General features: G+C 37.8%; 1 protein-coding gene across 23 annotated transcripts in view; it reads left to right on the top strand.

The window, feature by feature from the left end:
• Positions 1–17,778, top strand: part of CAMK2D (calcium/calmodulin dependent protein kinase II delta) — a 260,865-nt gene that overhangs the window by 170,827 nt on the left and 72,260 nt on the right. For 13 of the 23 annotated variants that reach the window (XR_007356203.2, XM_048846784.2, XM_075127583.1 and 10 more), the window contains exons 5-6: positions 8,805–8,870; positions 11,576–11,648. Coding sequence is in view for 22 of the 23 variants with exons in the window: in XM_048846784.2 (XP_048702741.1) it covers positions 8,805–8,870; positions 11,576–11,648 (139 nt within the window). In the remaining variant the exon portion in view is untranslated. Of the gene's footprint in view, positions 1–8,804; positions 8,871–11,575; positions 11,649–12,636; positions 12,710–17,778 lie in introns of all 23 variants that reach the window. The other 10 variants (XM_048846769.2, XM_048846780.2, XM_048846778.2 and 7 more) reach the window with 1 other exon arrangement.

Below are 17,778 nucleotides of genomic sequence, written 5' to 3'. Positions count from 1 at the left end.
AATAGCCTTCAAATTACCATATGTATGTGAGATGAGAGAGGTGGGTAGATGCAGAGAAACATCACATAGGGCAATCTAATGCAAGGAGAAATGGTGGAAGGGGAACAGACTTGTATCTGGCTTTCTTAGAGCTTTTATGTTTCCAATTCCCTTAGTGAATCAGTGATTCCCAGATAAATAAAACCTATGATGTCCCTAGTGGACTTCATGAAGTTTTCTGCTTTTCCACCCATTTTTAGCTAAAGAGGCTCGACTTATGAAATAAAGGTTGTTCAAGATCATTTAGCACCTGCATGCTACAGTGGAAAAAAACATGAACAAGTCACCTTTCTGTATTAGTGAGGCAGATTAGTTCAAATCCTGTTACCCACATGTGCACTGGCAGAGTTATGGTACCTGAATGGAAACAGCTGAACCACTTGAAGATTCTTTTATATTAGTCAATTAGATCCTTTTTCATAGAGTCCAGTGTGTCCTGTCTTAAAACAGAGAGCACTTGTTGGAATACAATTGTTACATTCAGAATTGGCATTGCTGTAGAATTTCAAGAGAAGGGGGTGTGTGTGTGTGTAAAAGAAAGACAAATACAAAAAAGACTAATTTGCCTAGGGTAAATGTCTGAACCTTCATGTTGCCGCAGAAAGAAAAATGGTCACAAACAAATGTAAAAATATACAGCCATGGTAATTCGAAGGCTATTTCCCCCCCCCTTGTATCTGTTTTAGTAAATAACAAGTGTAAGCAAGGAGATTAAAAAAAAACTAAATGTTTATTTTGTGGAGATTTTTTATTGGTGTTAACAATTCGAGAGCCTGCCTTTTCCTGTTATAGACTCGTTGATATGCATAAGCTTTTCTAAGCATTTACATTCTATACATGAGGTAAATGTGCTCTCATAAATGATCACAACAAAAGACAATATTGGAAGCTACTTTAACACTAGCAAATGTTAGAAATTGACTTACTGATTATAAAATTCATTGCACTGAATACAAATGCCCTCAAACTGAACAATGAAAAACTGCTAACTGCTGTTGCTCTTTTAAGGTGAAATGGAAGTAACTGAGCTTTATGTGAGAAGTCCTCCCTCTTGTTCCCACATATGCATTCCCACGAAAAGATGCACATGGTGTAGAGAGTCTTGACAATTCTGTATGATACTAATACTCTTGTTTTGTTTTTAAAGTAAACGTTTAATATGTCATCCCTGCGATGCGCTCTTTAGAAAGTTATATACAGAGGACGGGAACAGAAAAGATATCACTGGCATGTGCAGAATGTATTGGGAACAGAACAATCAAATCAAACCCAGAGTAAAGAAATAACTCATGACACATGTCTGCTTAGAAAGTGTATGCTACCTGGTGCCACAGCAGGATAGTGTAACTTGCAAATCCTTACAAATAAGAATCCAGCAATTTCCATATTGACCGTTGTTCCCTTCATTGACACTTCATTAGGAGGAAACAGACAGAAGTGCCTAACTGGTGAGCAAACACAGCACACCATTTTTCAATCATATCTGTCTGTAAAAGAACATTAAAGCGTTTTCTGGATGAAAGTAATATATAGGTCTTAGCTCTGGTGAATATCTAACCATGAACGAAAACAAGCTCTACCTTACAGAAATCATCCATAAGAAGTGCTTGGTTTGGTTTGGTTCTTTTGTATTTTTTTTTAAATCTAGAAGATAATTTTCAGTTGGTTTGCTGCCACCAACCCCCTACTTTGTAGAGTTACTCAGGAAAAAGTGATGACCTCCATGTTATTGAAGGTTGAACAATGTTAAGGTCATCCTCCTCCCTGGTTACTGATTCCTTATATAGTTGTTATCAAACACACATCAGAAGGTTATGGAAATTGACAGGTTTATTACTTTTACTAACACCTATGACTATTGTCAAAGAAACAAAGGGGAGGAATAAGAATTATATATGGAATATATACATGTATACACTTAGAGCACTTTTTATAAAGAGCTCAATGTAAATAAATACTGAATGCTCTTTCTCTAAATCAGTGGTTCTCAACCAGGGGTACATCAATTCATCTAGAAATTTGCCTAGTTTTACAAAGGGCTACATAAAAAGCACTAGCAAAGTCAGTACAAACTAAAATTTCACAGACAATGATTTGTTTATACTGCTCTGTATACAATACACTGAAATGTAAGTACAATATTTATATTCCAATTGATTTATGTTATGAATGTATTTTAAAAATGAGAAAGTGAGCAATTTTTATGTCTGATTTTGTAAGTTTTTAAGTGAGATGACACTTGGGGGTACACAAGACGAATCAGACTCTTGAAAGGGATACTGTACTCTGGAAAGGTTGAAAGCCACAGCTCTAAATGAACAATAACTATTAACTTAAATATACTCACACAGTCTCTCAGATTACCCAAAAGTATGTCTACATAGATGATTTGGAAACCCCAATAGTCACCTTATTTTTCCCGATATTGAAGAGGAGATGTTCACTATAAGACCCCAGTACACCCTTCTTGAAAGGTGACCATGTTCTAACCACGCAGTATTCATTCACAATATCCAAGGAGCACAACTTCTTGGCTCAAAGCCATGTTAACTGCAGTGGTGCATACCAGCTCAGCTTGTTGCCATGTCTTTCTGAGTCATCTAAATAGAGACCCCTTGATGCCAGGACTGCAATGACTGAATTCCAAGGCGACTCAATGGTATCACCCCTTTAATGTCACCAGCCTGAAGCGAACATTCTAAATCAATCACAGCGCCTATCTGTAATTTTCTACAGGTTCCACAAAATATAGGACCTGATGCTGCTCTCACTAAATCACAATAAAACTGACCTCTGTGTGTTCAGGATATGGCTTATAGCTTGTGATATAATATGTGATTACTTCCCTTTTCCTGCATTCACTGCCATTGGAGCAGTTTTTATAGTGAGGGTGCTGAGCGTCATTGTACAAACCTGTAAACCCTGTACATGATGGAAAGCACATCAGCACTTCTAGTTCCAGTGCTCCTGCCACCATTTCAGCCCGCTCCTCTGCAGAAGTTCAGGCCACAGCTCAGTCCTTTCCGTACAAAGATTTAACATTACACAGAGTTACAGTTCTGAGAGAGAAAGTGTGACCCGCAATTTGTCAAGAAGTAACGGTTAATAAGCATGAACAACCTGCAAGCAATATTTGAAATGGTTGTGACTATTGCAGCTCATCAGCAGCAACAGTCTTCAATTCTCACAACCAGTGATAACTACCAGTCTCCTTCTCTGGTTTACAGTGAGATAGGTTGCACACTGTGTGGATCCAAAGGATTTGCCACAGTCTTGAGACAGTGAACAGCTTTTATCCCTGCATCGTTTAGCTGTTGAGTTCTCCCTGGCTCGCTCCAACTTTCCCTATTTTGTAGTCTTCTCACTGAGCTCCAGTTGTTTGAGCCTTCAGATGGTGACTATGGGTATGTTCTGCAATGAAAGCTTTTTATATATCTTTGAAATGGTTACTGAGAATGTTTAGCAATGTTTAGCTAAATGTTTAGCAATGTTTAGCAATGTTTAGCTACACCCATGATTTCTGGCTCCTACAAGGGAGTATCGCACCTGGCTCTGGTAAATCTGTACACACACACAGCCCCCAAAACAAGAAATTGTGTATCCACCCTACTTTGTTTTCCCTTACCTGTGCAACTAAATGGAGCAGTGTATGCATGTGGGTTACACTTGTGATTCCAAAGTGACTGAATAACCATTTATAGATACACTGCGAAAAGAGAAGTTGTTTCCATCCAATTCACTTAAACAAAACTAATTTAGCGGCAATAATAACACCAGAAAATACAGCTGCTTGGGCATGAACAGTGTACCCAGTTTTCAGAAGGAGGGCTTCAATGAAATCCCAATGGCGTGCTTATTCTTTTCACAGCTCCTTTAACAAAAAGAGAATGTCAATGCGTAGGTTTATGATACACTAGGATTGTCAGCATAAGGAGGTAGTTTCTTTCCATGAATATTGTGGGTTCAGAATTAGGGACAGAACTGGAACGTAACCCTGGGAGACACTTCACTCCTTCCTCCACATCCTCATGACTGACCACACCCCCTGCACCTAAAGATCCTGCTGACATCCATGCCTGTCTAATTGCTGTGGGAAGTGAAGAGAGAAATCCTCTGTGTCTCCCCTTTCCTGGCCTTCATAGTAATATAAAAGCCTTTGGCCCTTATGTGGGAAAGGTGAAGAAATATAGCTGCCCTTCCCTGCCAGATTCCTTCCCTCTAAAGCTCTCTGCACTGCATTCTCCCCACGACTGTTAACCATAGTCATTTCTCAGGGGGACTGTGGAGGCACATGCAAGATTTCAGGCAGATTGGTTTGATTTTGTGCAATTATGAAGGGAGGAGGAAGTCAAAATATGTTTTGTAGGCCTTGATGCTGCAGTCCTTATGTACCATGCAGTATGAAGTTCAAGGTTATTGTGTTTCAGTGCGAGCGCAGTGCAAATGAAACAGAGGCACAAGTAAGGTCGAGGGCTATGCATAGTCATCCACACTGAAAGGCAATAAATATCAAGCACCCAGCACCAAAAATAAGGATGAAATTAGTAATACAGTAGGTATGTCTGAGGAGAGTGGTTTAAGTGTGAACTTTATTATGAGGCACTGATTTTTATTAGTAGAAGTAATAGTATTTGTATTGTGGCATTGCCTAGTTGCTCCTTGGATCAGGGCCTCCTTGTGCTGGGCACTGTCCACACAACAAAAATGTAGACCCTTGCCCCTAGCCATGTGTTTCCCTCCTAGGTCTCAATTGCTGCAGGGAGTGACTTGGCAGCCATTCAGCAGCTTTCTAGTGCAGAGTGAGAATCACGTTTGCTCCCTTTTTACAGTTTGCTTATGCGTGCCACACTCTGCACCTGCACAGTGTGAGGTCTAGTCCGTTTCTGGAAGCTAGCTTCAACCTTACGTACATAACCTAATGTCTATACATGATGTATTTCCTTTCTCCATAGTGCTTTGCAGTACTTTCAGTTTTTCTCTATTCAAGCCCTAAGAAATTGTTAAACAGAAGATCCTAATATTAGTAAGTTAATGTTTTAGATATGGGCTGCCTTAATTTTCCTCTGTATAAATTGGTTTTAGAAATCAACCTTAATTATTTCTGCAGTTGATCATCAGCACTTTGGAGAGCTGATTTCACCCGGTATTCCTGTATAAGACAGTTGGAAGTTTTCTACCGTAACAAAACAATGTCAGTGAAGCAGCCAGATGTATAAACAGTGGATCATGGTTCAAGTTCATGTTATTGCTTTAGAGATGCAACCAGAACCTCAGAACCAAACACCCCCGATCTTTGGGAAAGCTTAATTCCATGCGTGGCAGCTCAGACCCCTCTCAGTTATACATACTTGTTTTGCAACTGAAAATACATGAAATAAGACTTACTTTGCAAAAAAGTTATCCACACATTGGTAGGAATACATTGTGTCCACTTTGGTACTAAATTGCCAGGGTGAGAGGAAGGGAGCAATTAATGTTAATTGTTCTGCTTATTATTGTCATATCAATGGCCAGTTATACTGCTGATGATGTTGAAGGTTCCCTAAGAGTCTAATTCTTTTCTTTAAGACGAAGGAATGCAGGAATTTCTGGCTATTTGTTTGCTGTCAGTAAAATTTCACCTGTATTTTTGACAGGTTTCAGAGTAACAGCCGTGTTAGTCTGTATTCGCAAAAAGAAAAGGAGTACTTGTGGCACCTTAGAGACTAACCAATTTATTTGAGCATGAGCTTTCATGAGCTACAGCTCACTTCATCAGATGCATACCGTGGAAACTGTAGCAGACTTTATATATACACAGAGAATATGAAACAATACCTCCTCCCACCCCACTGTCCTGCTGGTAATAGCTTATCTAAAGTGATCATCAGGTGGGCCATTTCCAACACAAATCCAGGTTTTCTCACCCTCCACCCCCCCGCACAAATTCACTCTCCTGCTGGTGCTAGCCCATCCAAAGTGACAACTCTTTACATAATCAAGTCGGGCCAACTTGATTATGTAAAGAGTTGTCACTTTGGATGGGCTAGCACCAGCAGGAGAGTGAATTTGTGCGGGGGGGTGGAGGGTGAGAAAACCTGGATTTGTGCTGGAAATGGCCCACCTGATGATCACTTTAGATAAGCTATTACCAGCAGGACAGTGGGGTGGGAGGAGGTATTGTTTCATATTCTCTGTGTATATATAAAGTCTGCTGCAGTTTCCACGGTATGCATCTGATGAAGTGAGCTGTAGCTCACGAAAGCTCATGCTCAAATAAACTGGTTAGTCTCTAAGGTGCCACAAGTACTCCTTTTCTTTTTACCTGTATTTTTGTTGCTTTTGTTTTTCATCTCATAGCACTAGCTAGGGATGCCATGTAAACATCCAGTGTCAGTAAATATGTAGCCGTTTTCTCCTTTTCTTCAATTTTGATTAGAACAAGCAACATTTTGGTGTACTTTTTAATTAAAAACTGCTTTGATTAAAAGCTTTTTCTTTTCTTTTCGGCTTGGATCTAAAGAGTTTGTTCTAGTGAGGCACAAGATCAAAGGATTTTTTGTTTTTATTCATTTATATTACAGTGAAAATTAAACCTTTTCTTTTTACCAAAGACAAAGCAAACAAAAATATATGTAACAGGAGCTACCAAAGAACATATGCATTTATTAAGTATTTTTGTGCCTTAACAACCAACACAAACACCTGGAGGGTAGAAGACGAAGAGAAATGAGAATTAGGCAACCTGTCTGTGAATGTAATGTAACTCCTACAGTTTTTGCTACAGACTGTGCTATGAAATAATATTCTGTTATATGAAGTAGATTGCTCTCCAGAGTCCCTAATATGTTAGCCTCGAATATGGGGGATTTATTCCAACCAGCAAATGGACATTGGAAAATAAAAATACAATTGGCAACAAACTGCCCCAACAAAGGGGGCTTTACTCCTTGCTGAGTAGTTCATTCCTGTATCTCAGCTAATTGCTTTTATTGTACTGAATAACTAATGTTTAGCCACAAGCAACTACTACAGCAATAGAGAAATAAATATGCAGTTTTGTAGAATTCAGCCCCCACTACCTGTTTACTTTTTCACATAAAATACAATTAGGTTCTGCAAATAGAAAAATGCAGTTCAGTATACTTAAGTGGCTTGAAAAACCATCATTTTAATACAAGTTTCTTATATTCCACTGCTGCTTAAGAGGGCTTGTTTACACAGTGCGTTAGTTTGCACAAGAGGGATTTAAATTCTAGTGAGCATTGGCGTGTTGCACACTAACTGGCCTGTCTGGACACTGCTGGTGCACACTAAAAGTTCCCTAATGTGCATTAATATAGTACGCAGGACTACATTAATGGTCACTAGGGGAACTTTTAGTGTGCACAAGCAGTGTCCATGCAGGTCAGGTTGTGCACAACATGTTCAGATCAGGTGGTGCACTGGAGTTTACACTGCTCTAGTGCAGTCTAACACAACATGGAGACAAGCCCAGAGCTAAAATTTCTACTTTGACAATTTACTAACACAGTATGCTATAAGAGGCTTCACTTGATTCATATACTATGATGAAATGTGACCTCTTTGAAGACTTGGCATCCTGGAATCACCTTATATGCATAGATCACTGGAGGCAAGACTTTCCAAAAATCCAACAGAAAGGGCATACACATAACTCAGACTTCTTGCAAGGAGTCCTTTTAGGCTCTAAACAGAGATGCAAACTGAGGTGGGATTTTATGGTGGAAAGGGCAGAAGCAAGTAAAAGTAAGTAGGTTTCTTGTAAAATTTAAAATAAATTATTCTAAATACTCCTTTGGATTACAGTAGTGTATTTATAACAGAATAACAATCAATTCAGGATATCTGTTTGTGCTGGCAAAGGACCTTTTAAGGATGCAGTGGGGAAGGCAGCATATCTTTGGACTTCTGTGTCATTCAGGACTGCAACTGGAGGGAGAACAGAACTTCTCTCAAGTGTGGTGACTGGGGCAGAACTCACCAAGACTGAGAGAGCCTGCCAATTTAGTAGTTATGGCTTAGTGAGAAGTCAGTAAACTTTTTTTGATAATTAAGGCTCTGATTCTGGAGGGCATTTAACTGCATGTTTAACTTTAAACACCCTGACTCTAATAGGACTATTCATGTGCTTAAAGTTAAACACTATCGTAAGTGTTCTGTTGAACTGGTGGCCATTAAAGTATATTGTGAATGTTTGTTCGTGTTACCTGTTGGTGCATTCCCTGATTTGATAAGTTGGCTCTTTTTCCTAGAACATACTTGACATCGTTGTTCATACGTATTTTTGATGAATTTACATGTCCTTACTCTCATGGGTTTTTGGTGAATGGCTGGATTTGAACTTTTTTTTTTTTTTAAAGAACTCTATGACAAAATTAAGATGATCTTATTTGTGCTTATATATACTTTGTATTAGTTACATTTTATATATTTATCCTATGTCAGTTTCTACCGCAAGATAAATACACAAACATTATTGCAGCCTGTACATGTTCATATTTTATGTGGTTTTTTTCCGGCATGGCATGAGTCATAGATCAAATTCACCCCAATGTAAGCTGTTGTAGCTCCTTGAAATAAATAGGGTTGTATGTGCTTTATACCAGCTGTGAACTTAGCTGGGAAAGTCTGGCATTGTAATAAGGATGACCGCCTGTTCCACACACAAACAAAAAAGAATAATGGCTAGATCCATAATAATAATTTCAGATACTTTTTTTGCCACATTGCTTCTGGCCCTAATGAATCGTTTGTTTTCACAGAGTCACTGGAGGTGAACTGTTTGAGGATATAGTTGCAAGGGAATATTACAGTGAAGCAGATGCCAGGTAAGTGCTTGATTTCTAAAATGTTGTTTATTGCTAGATTTTAACAATTACCTTTAATTATGCTAGCATATTTACTTATTTTGATGTTTACTTATGGTGTTTGGCATCAGTTAGAACAGAGCAATTCAGCCTTCATCTATAGTTCCCATCAAGGCTTTGTTAGATTTGAAAGATAGACAGACATGGTCTAGTGGCTTGAGCTCAGTTTGGGTGATGGTAAATTTCACATTGCCTTCAATAGAACCGTGATTTCACCCCTGTTATCATAACAAGATTCTGACACTCACTGTGTCCTTAGTAAAGATACTTTCTGCCTCAATTTTCCCATCTGTAGAATGGAAATAATACTTCAATGTGACATAAAGCTTCTAATACACATTAATTTTGGAAAGCTCTACATATTTAATATTATGAGTGTTCTGAATCCAAAAAACTTTTCATTCCTTTGAGATACATTTTTTCCCCATTAACAAACAGTAGTAGTGACTGCATGTCTCTGTCAGTGCTCAAACTGTGGAGCTGCAGTTATTAGCTGTAACTGCAACTGCTTATTGAAAAAAGAGAAGAAAAGGCTGAATCTTAACATGATTCTTTAGAGATAGGGGCATCCAGGGTACCATAGCCTTTCCCCAATTCAGTGTTCTGCTGACCTCGTGACGTTTCCAAATCTGCAAACACTCTGGTCCATTAGGTTCCCTAATGCACCTCTTCATATTTGTCCCATTGCTAACTTTGTAGGAAAACTCCTTTTAAAATAAATTTAACGAGATATTTTGCTTCTGTATATTTATAATATCCAAATCACATAGAGATGCCATGTAGTAATATAACATTCAATCAGTCCTTTACAATGGTAAGGGTTGTTCTTTTAAACCACAGTCACTTTATGTAAAACACATTTTTGGGAGAGTTTAAAATAACAGCGCAAATATTCTGTCCTTTAAATTTCATTTAGCAGACGGAGAGAAAACATTAGCAGTGTCCCAAGTGTGTATAACAAGTAGTAATGGGATGATGGTGAGCAAAGGAAAATCTGGGCAGGATGTTAGGAAACTTCCTGACACTGAAATTGATTAGACTGAAAAATAATCTCCTAAGGAAACCTGATCGCTCAGGACATTTAAAACTAAGCTGGACAAAACATGCTGCAGAGGAGAAAATTGGATTAGCAGTTGTGGAGGGCTGACTGAATAATTTTTGCATACTCTAATTTCTTTAGTTCTGTGGAAACAGTCACATTTTCTAATGCTGATGCCAAATGCCACAAAGTGGTTATGCTTTTTTTTAAAGAAAAGAAAAACTGAGGTGATTATTCTGGTTTAAAAGTTATTATCTGATGCAAAGGGGTGCATACAAATATATACTGTATTAAACAAGTGGAGTGTTTAGAAATATTATGCTTCTATGTATATGTTTGTGTGTGTCCTTAGAAATAGCTAATGAGCTTTATAGATGCATGATCTATAATAAAAATAGGTCTTGTTCCTGCAAACCCTTACCTAAGTAGTCCTTATTCATGCAAGCAGTTTGTTTAATGTCAAGAGGACTACTTAAGTGAGTTAATGACTACTCATGTAAGAAAGGGTTTTCAGAACTGGGCTCTACTTACTGATTTATGACTGTCCCTAACTACTGAATTTCATGGCAAAAACATTTAATATGATCAGCATCAAATCCATGGCCCTTTGACAAGTACAGTACATATAGTCCCAGATTTTCGACCCAATGAGAAGTAAAAATGAGCCCTTCTCATTGGCTATAACAGTGCTAAAAATGTCTGAAAATCATTCCATTGCTGTAGAAAACCAAAGTTTTCCGCTGTGTTTTTTGGCACTATAGATTGGCCAAAAATTTTAAATTGCATGTATAAAAAAACATGCTGCTAATTCCATATTTTAAGCACCTAAATAAAAGTGGCCTGATTTTTCAGTGGTAATTATTTCAATGCGAACTATGGGTTCTCAGCATTTAGTTATACACTTACGCATTTAGAAACCTATATTCATACACCCGTGTTTGAAGATTTTGGTTCAGGACCTTTAATGCTGATTTCCATTTTACACGGGGCTACTAACCAAATTATTGTTGTCACTGCTGTTTTAAATGAAAATGTATACTTCCTTATTGAAACATTTACATTTATTTTCCCATTAATACTTTCTACAAGAAACCATTATATTCAAAATGATAAATGTTTTGTTTTTTCTTGTTTATTTTTTTAAATTCTTTACTCTTGTTTCTTCTGTATCTTTTCATTTTTGTTCATTTCCTTATTTCAACACTTGTGTGTTAATATTGATGTCAGAATATAAACTTTCTCAGAAAGTACATCAGAAACCATTTAAGGATTTCACTGCCCTCCCAAATTTTTTCTGTTTTTTTTAAGATTTGTTATGTTCTTTAAAAATCTCCATGCTGCTGAATGAAAACACTACACAAATTGTTCTGTCTGATGATATCACACTTTAGATGCTAAATGTTTTTTTTGTTTGTTTGTTTTTTTTATTTTTGTTTGTTTTAGATCTGGAAATATTTTTATATTCAGCATTGTTTTGTTCCAGTTCCATGTGCAATTAAGATTTGTCAGGAAATGTAACTCTGTTTTTGTTCCTTATATTTTTTTTAATTTTATTTTATTTTGCATTTGATGTGATTATGTGCCTTTAAAATGTTCTCCCTTCCATTCTGCCCTTGTATCTTTGCAGTCATTGTATACAGCAGATTCTAGAAAGTGTTAATCATTGTCACCTAAATGGCATAGTTCACAGAGACCTGAAGGTCAGTATCTGGTGCCCATAAATTGGATAAGAGTTTTTTTTACTTTGAAAGGGCAGAGGGTGGGTTGGCTGAGATGTTCCCTTGCTTATCCTCCTCACCCTCAAAATGACTAATTGAATAAATAATGCATGAACCTCTTTCCAGTTTGCAAGTCTACAGGCCTAACATACATCATGGCAAAAGGGGAAGTAATTACTTTAAGATTGAAACCTGTAAGCTTCCAAGGTGTTGGATTTATCCCACCTAGTTGAACGTGGTTGGTATGATACATATATTTTGGAAGGAATTTCATTAATCATTCTGTATGCATCTGGAGTTGCACTTTGGCTGTGATGTATGTCAGCCTGCAGATTTAAACACCACTTCTGTTCTGAGACCATGGGTTGCAGTAGCAGAACAACTGGTCACACATTGCTCCATTAGAGTATGACGAACTCTCAGGCAAGAGATGATTGTCAACTAAATTAAAACATGAGAAGTTAATAATTTATCTAAAATACATTACTTATAGTAATTTTACCTTAATGGCTGCTATGATTTTTAATGCAACAGAGAGCTCTCAGGAAGTAAGGGAGGAAAAGGAACAAATGCCACTAAATATTTAACATAACTTTTTAAAAAATGATGTTATCAACACATTTTCAGTATCAGTACTTGTTGCATTTTTAAAATACAGTAATCTCCGAAATAGCATATCCCCATTAACAGGACTTCTCCATTAAATCAAGTGGAGTCCACGTTGACCTTCCTTCTTCCAAATGCCAAGTACAGATCAAAATGGGTTAAAATAAGGTAAAGCCTTCACCTGGCATGGTATTTCTGAGATAGTAGCTGCTCTGTGTGAGTGATGTGTGTACATTTCTGAAGGTTGTGTAAAAACATCTTCAGTTGTTTGCTAGTTTTGCACTTTAACCCAGTCTCGCTGAGGGTATACAGACAGTGAGTGTAAGCTTGGAACTAACACACGCCCCCTGGTGTTTGCATGCAGTCATTGCATTCAGCAGATCCTGGAGGCTGTGCTACACTGTCATCAGATGGGAGTAGTCCATCGGGACTTGAAGGTGAGTAATACAGTTGGAGCAGATCTCACACCACACAGCTCCTACTTACTGTTCAGCTGCAGATGTGCATGTAAAGGCAGAAGAAATGAGCATGTCTTTTTGCATAAACTTGCTTGTAGACTTTACCGAACTGGAATAGCTAACCTAATTGAACAAATTGTTGCTGTTTAATAGAATTTCAATTTAAAAAGCAATTATGGTTACCAAACTTGTCCAGTGAAACTGTAAATATTTTCCTTTCCCGCCTCAGTGGCAAAAATAGGAGTGAACCTCTAAAATCCTCTCAACCTACTAAGGGATTGTCATTATCTATACATCTGTTAGTAACGGAGAAGAAAAGGAAAAAAGTTATTTTTCAAGTATTTGAGCACGTAATGTAATTACATAAACAGTATGCCACTCTGTCGTCCCAGAGCTGTCTGGGGTTGTGGGGGGGGCAGCAGAGGTAACATGAATATGACTTTCAAACCATTTTTAGAAAGAGCTGCCTGAGAAGCATATTAATACATGCAGGCCACATGGCCTAGTGGTAAATGGCCATCCTGAGATCGCTGCTACCAAGGCCTACCCTTTTCTATTTCCTGTTGTGGCTGATGACTGTGCTACAGGCCACCTTTGTTTAAAGCTGGAATTGCTGCAGTTTTCTGACCAGAAAGTTCTTTAAGGTTAGAGTTCTTCCCAGAGTGGTGGTACTATTTAGAATAGAATTTTGGAAAAGAAGTTCCCTTTGCTAAGAGGAATATTACCCGTCTTAACTACATATATTTCCAAATGACTGGAGATAACTGCTACATCAAATTCCTCTCACATCTGGTGCAAGTTTGAGATGGAACTAAAGAGGTTGAAGTTTCTGCTCCTGGATGGCTCATAGATATGTCTACACTGCAGTTAAAAACCCATGGCTGGCTTATGCCATCTAACTCAGATTGACTGGGCTCGGGCTAAGGGGCTGTTTAATTGCAGTGTAGACACTTGGCTGGAGCCCAGGTTCTAGGACCCTACACGATGGGATGGTCCCAGAGCTCAGGCTATAGCCCAAGCCAAAATGTCTACCCTGCAATTAAACAGCCACACAGCCCAAGCCCTGCAAGCCTCAGTCAGTTCGTACAGGCCAGCCGCAAGTGTCTAGTTGCAATGTAGACATACTCTTAGAGACAAGCTAGATTGTCTGTCTATAAAAACACAGGTACTAACTTTCTCATTCTTCATACAAAAGAAGAGAAAAACTAAACTCAGACAACACTCAGTCTCCAAGATCCTAGATGCAGTTAGTCTGTTTATATAGAAGGCTAATGGAAACTATCTGAATAATGGGTTCCCCTTGAAAAGGAAATAAAAAGGTGGCATCCTTATAGCCGAAGGCAGTTGTAGGTCTCACCCAATCCTTCATTTGAGTACACTCACTCTCTGTCTCTGTTTTCCCCGTACTGCCAACTGCCTTTCTCTTTGATCAAGGAATTTTATTATAAGGAGGTGGAATTTCCTTTCCAGATTGAGATTTTTCATCACCAATGATAGAACCAGGATCAAAATGTTGTCTTCCCTCTCCTCGTCTCTGACCCCCAGCGAAGAGCTGTATAGTTACTTTATTTTATTTATAGATTTCCTTAATGTTACACTAGATAAATCTAAGGAGTTGTAATGCAGGAAAACACGAATCAGAAAACCTAGGGGACGTGGTGGATTCCGAAAGCATAGTCAGCATCCTCCATTTTGCTCTTATGGAGCTCCATATTTCATATTTTGGACAACATTACAATGCCAAGTCTCTGTCCAGTCTACAAATCCTTCTCAGCAGCTGGATAACACATGTCTCAGTCAGCACCAGCTTTAAATGAAAGGATATGAAATTTGACCAGCTGCTTTAAAGATGCCTGTTCACACTGTATATACTGTACAATCCACTGTTAAAGAAACTGTTGTGTAGCTATATATACTGAGAGGATAAGGAATGGTTTGGTGTACCGTTCATATAAAGTGACATTTTCTTAGAGATGCATGAAAAAAGAATGATCCCTTATGTAACCCAACTGTGCTCTCTCCACCCCAGCCCACTTGTGGATTTTTTTTTATTTTGGCAAATCCTGAATGAATTGGAAGCAGTAGAGAGACTTTGTTCCTATCACCCATTAGTGCTTAATTTTGAAATAATTTCATTTTCAAGATGAAAACTTGAGGAAACTGAAAATCAGCCCCCTACTGCCCTCATGGAAGTGACACAGAGAAGGGAATATGTTCCAGGGCCATATTGAGTTTTCTACAACTCTCTCCACACAAGGATCTCGTGAAACTCCAGCAAGGAAGCCTGGAGAGGCTACTTAGAACTGTAGGAGGCCAGGCAACTAGGAGGGATGGTCTTGGCCTTGTGAGGGTTTGGAAGTATCTTTTCCTCAAACCCTATCCATATCCTGACAGCATACTTGCAAAATGTCCTTTCCCATTTGGTGTGAGAGGGATGATCTAGCTTCATTTTAGGGAAGTATATATATATATATTTCTAGCTCTTTTTTAATGCAGTTGAGCAGCTAGAAATGAAGACGTGATCTGGCACTATATGACCACCAGGAAGTCTCCATGGAACACTGTTTGGGAACCTTGGTGTATTGGAATGGATCTAGAACCCAATCCAGAAAAAACTGTCTCATAGGATTTTTAAAATTGCTGGTAAAAACACTTACTAATGGCTGTCTTCTTTCACATAGTTCACAGAACTCTTGCATGTAGAAATTTCAAGATCTAAGTTACATTGGCTCTGGCAATCAGCGGCCATGTTTCTCTTGAGAATCTAAGGTGATTAACAACCCCCACAGACTCCCATTGTGAAAAAAATATTCGAGATCAGGCTCCAGATATATTAAACCCCACACAAAACCTTTATGAATAAAGACATTTCCACACACAAGCCATAAACTCAGCTCTGTGTTAATTTATTTACAAGTAACTTTTAAAATCATCACTGCTTTTCTACATGCATGACTGCAGCCAGACTTTCTTCGTGCAGAGTGCAACTTTTTGATCCAGACTGATTTGTTAGTTTCATGGATGATACACAAGATTATGCTGTAAAATCTCCCAGTTCCTCTCCAGTTATGCATATATGCCTTAGTCATTTGAAGTTCATGCATGATAAATATCTAGTGTGTTTCTTGTTATTCTGAACTGGCAGGTGCATGTTCTTTAAGGACATAGTCCCACACTATACTGCCTGGAAGGCTGTTGCTCTTATCATAGGAGTAAATGTGCTCCTTCTTTTTTTATTGAAACATACTTATTATCTTATGACAATGGTATTTGCTTACAGTACTTTAATCCCATTTAATAGGGAGATTACAGATTTCTAATTGTATAAAAAGGGGGGGGAAGAGTTATACCATTTCACAATGTGATCCCATTCAAAATAGGGTATGTGCTTCATGAATTAGGACTTGTGTGTCAACTGGTAGTGCATGAAATTTCACTGTGTTGGATTGTTGACGATCACAAACAAATAGGACCATCAATTGCCTTAAGTTGTTTACTGCAAATTTCTCTCTGTTTGATTGAAAATCTCTAAGAATGTTAGCTATACATTGAAATAGGTATGAGGAAATAACAGACAATGTGACATTGTTTATATTAATATTTATAAAACATGTCAAAGTTAAAGAAACATTTAACATTATTTTTTAAATATTGGGGGTACTGTGATTTAAATAGATGGAAATAATTCAAGTGAAAAATAGATTACATTTTATTCTGGGAAACCTTAATCTTTATTTTAAATAAATGTATTGACTGAATCTCGTATATGTCACAGTTTTTAACATAATAATTGGTAAGATTTAGCATATATGGGGCGAACGTTTAGATGACTTTCTCATATTTCTTTTGGAAGTTAACTGTTTCCATAACAAATGCCAGAGGGTGGGTGGTAACTCTGCTGAAGAGCTCCAGTTATATTATAGTTTTCATTATTACTAGACCAGTTTTCATATAATCCCCATCCCTTGTTTTCAGTGCTTAGTAATTGCTTAAAAATGACTAATTCCTTTGGGACTGAATTTCCATGTTTGGTCTCAACCCAACGTTGATTTTTTGCCGGGGATAGAGAGAAGATGAGAAGTCAAGGAAGTTTCATTCAACCATTTTTAAATTCAGTGAGGGTGAAAAAATACTTTTTGATTAAACCTTTTTAGATACAGCTACCGCAAAAATAGCAAGAAGAAAAAGAAAAATACCTGTTGGTGTAAATAACATTCAATGAATAGGTAGTTCTTTGCTAGGTTTTTGGTTCATAAAAGTTGTGTGTGACAGGAAAATAATAAACTTCTGAACAAGATTTTAGAAGAACCTTGTTAGAAGCCATTGTTATTTATCATCATAATAATCACTGCAATGCCTAAAGGCCCTATTCACATTATGGTCCTTTTGTGCTAGGCACTGTACAGCCATATACTAAAAGACAGCCTCTCCCAAAAAGCTTACAGCCTTAGGCCCTGATCTCGCAAACATTATTAACCTTGAGCATGTGTATAGTCCAGCTGAAGCCGATGAAGGTGCTCACATGCTTAAAATAAAGCTCACATTGAAGACTTGGCAGCATTGGGGCCTCACTTTAAGACAAGATGTAATGATTTGGTGTACTGTTTTTAACATCCCTACACAAGAAATGCTTCAGGTAATTAGTGGGATACATTTGTAGGAGGGAGATTGTAATTAAAGCCAACATAGGGCATGTCCTCTCTTTTTTTTAAAGAAAATGTATTAATGTCAGGGGGAAAAAGAAAATGTCAGGGGAAGAATATTGGGTCCTACAGTTAGTGTCTCTGCTATATTTTTTCTGAATTCTACAATATTCTGCAAATTCTAACAAAACTTAACTTTGCTCTAGCAGCCTTATCTCTGCAAAGATTGATGTCTTGTATATTCTAAGGGGTGTGTTTAACAGCATACACAGGCGCATTTTAAACTAAACACACTATTTGGAATGCTAACTTTTGCATTTCCTTAGCGTCTGTTTTAAATATGTAAAGTTAATGTTGCATTTGAATTCATATTAGAAACAAATCCAAGTACCTTACTTACAAAAT

This window comes from Caretta caretta, chromosome 4, assembly GCF_965140235.1.
Source record: "Caretta caretta isolate rCarCar2 chromosome 4, rCarCar1.hap1, whole genome shotgun sequence".
Taxonomy (NCBI): Eukaryota; Metazoa; Chordata; order Testudines; family Cheloniidae; genus Caretta; species Caretta caretta.
The sequence above is the reverse complement of the archived record's forward strand: the minus strand, read 5'-3'. Positions and strand labels throughout refer to the sequence as shown.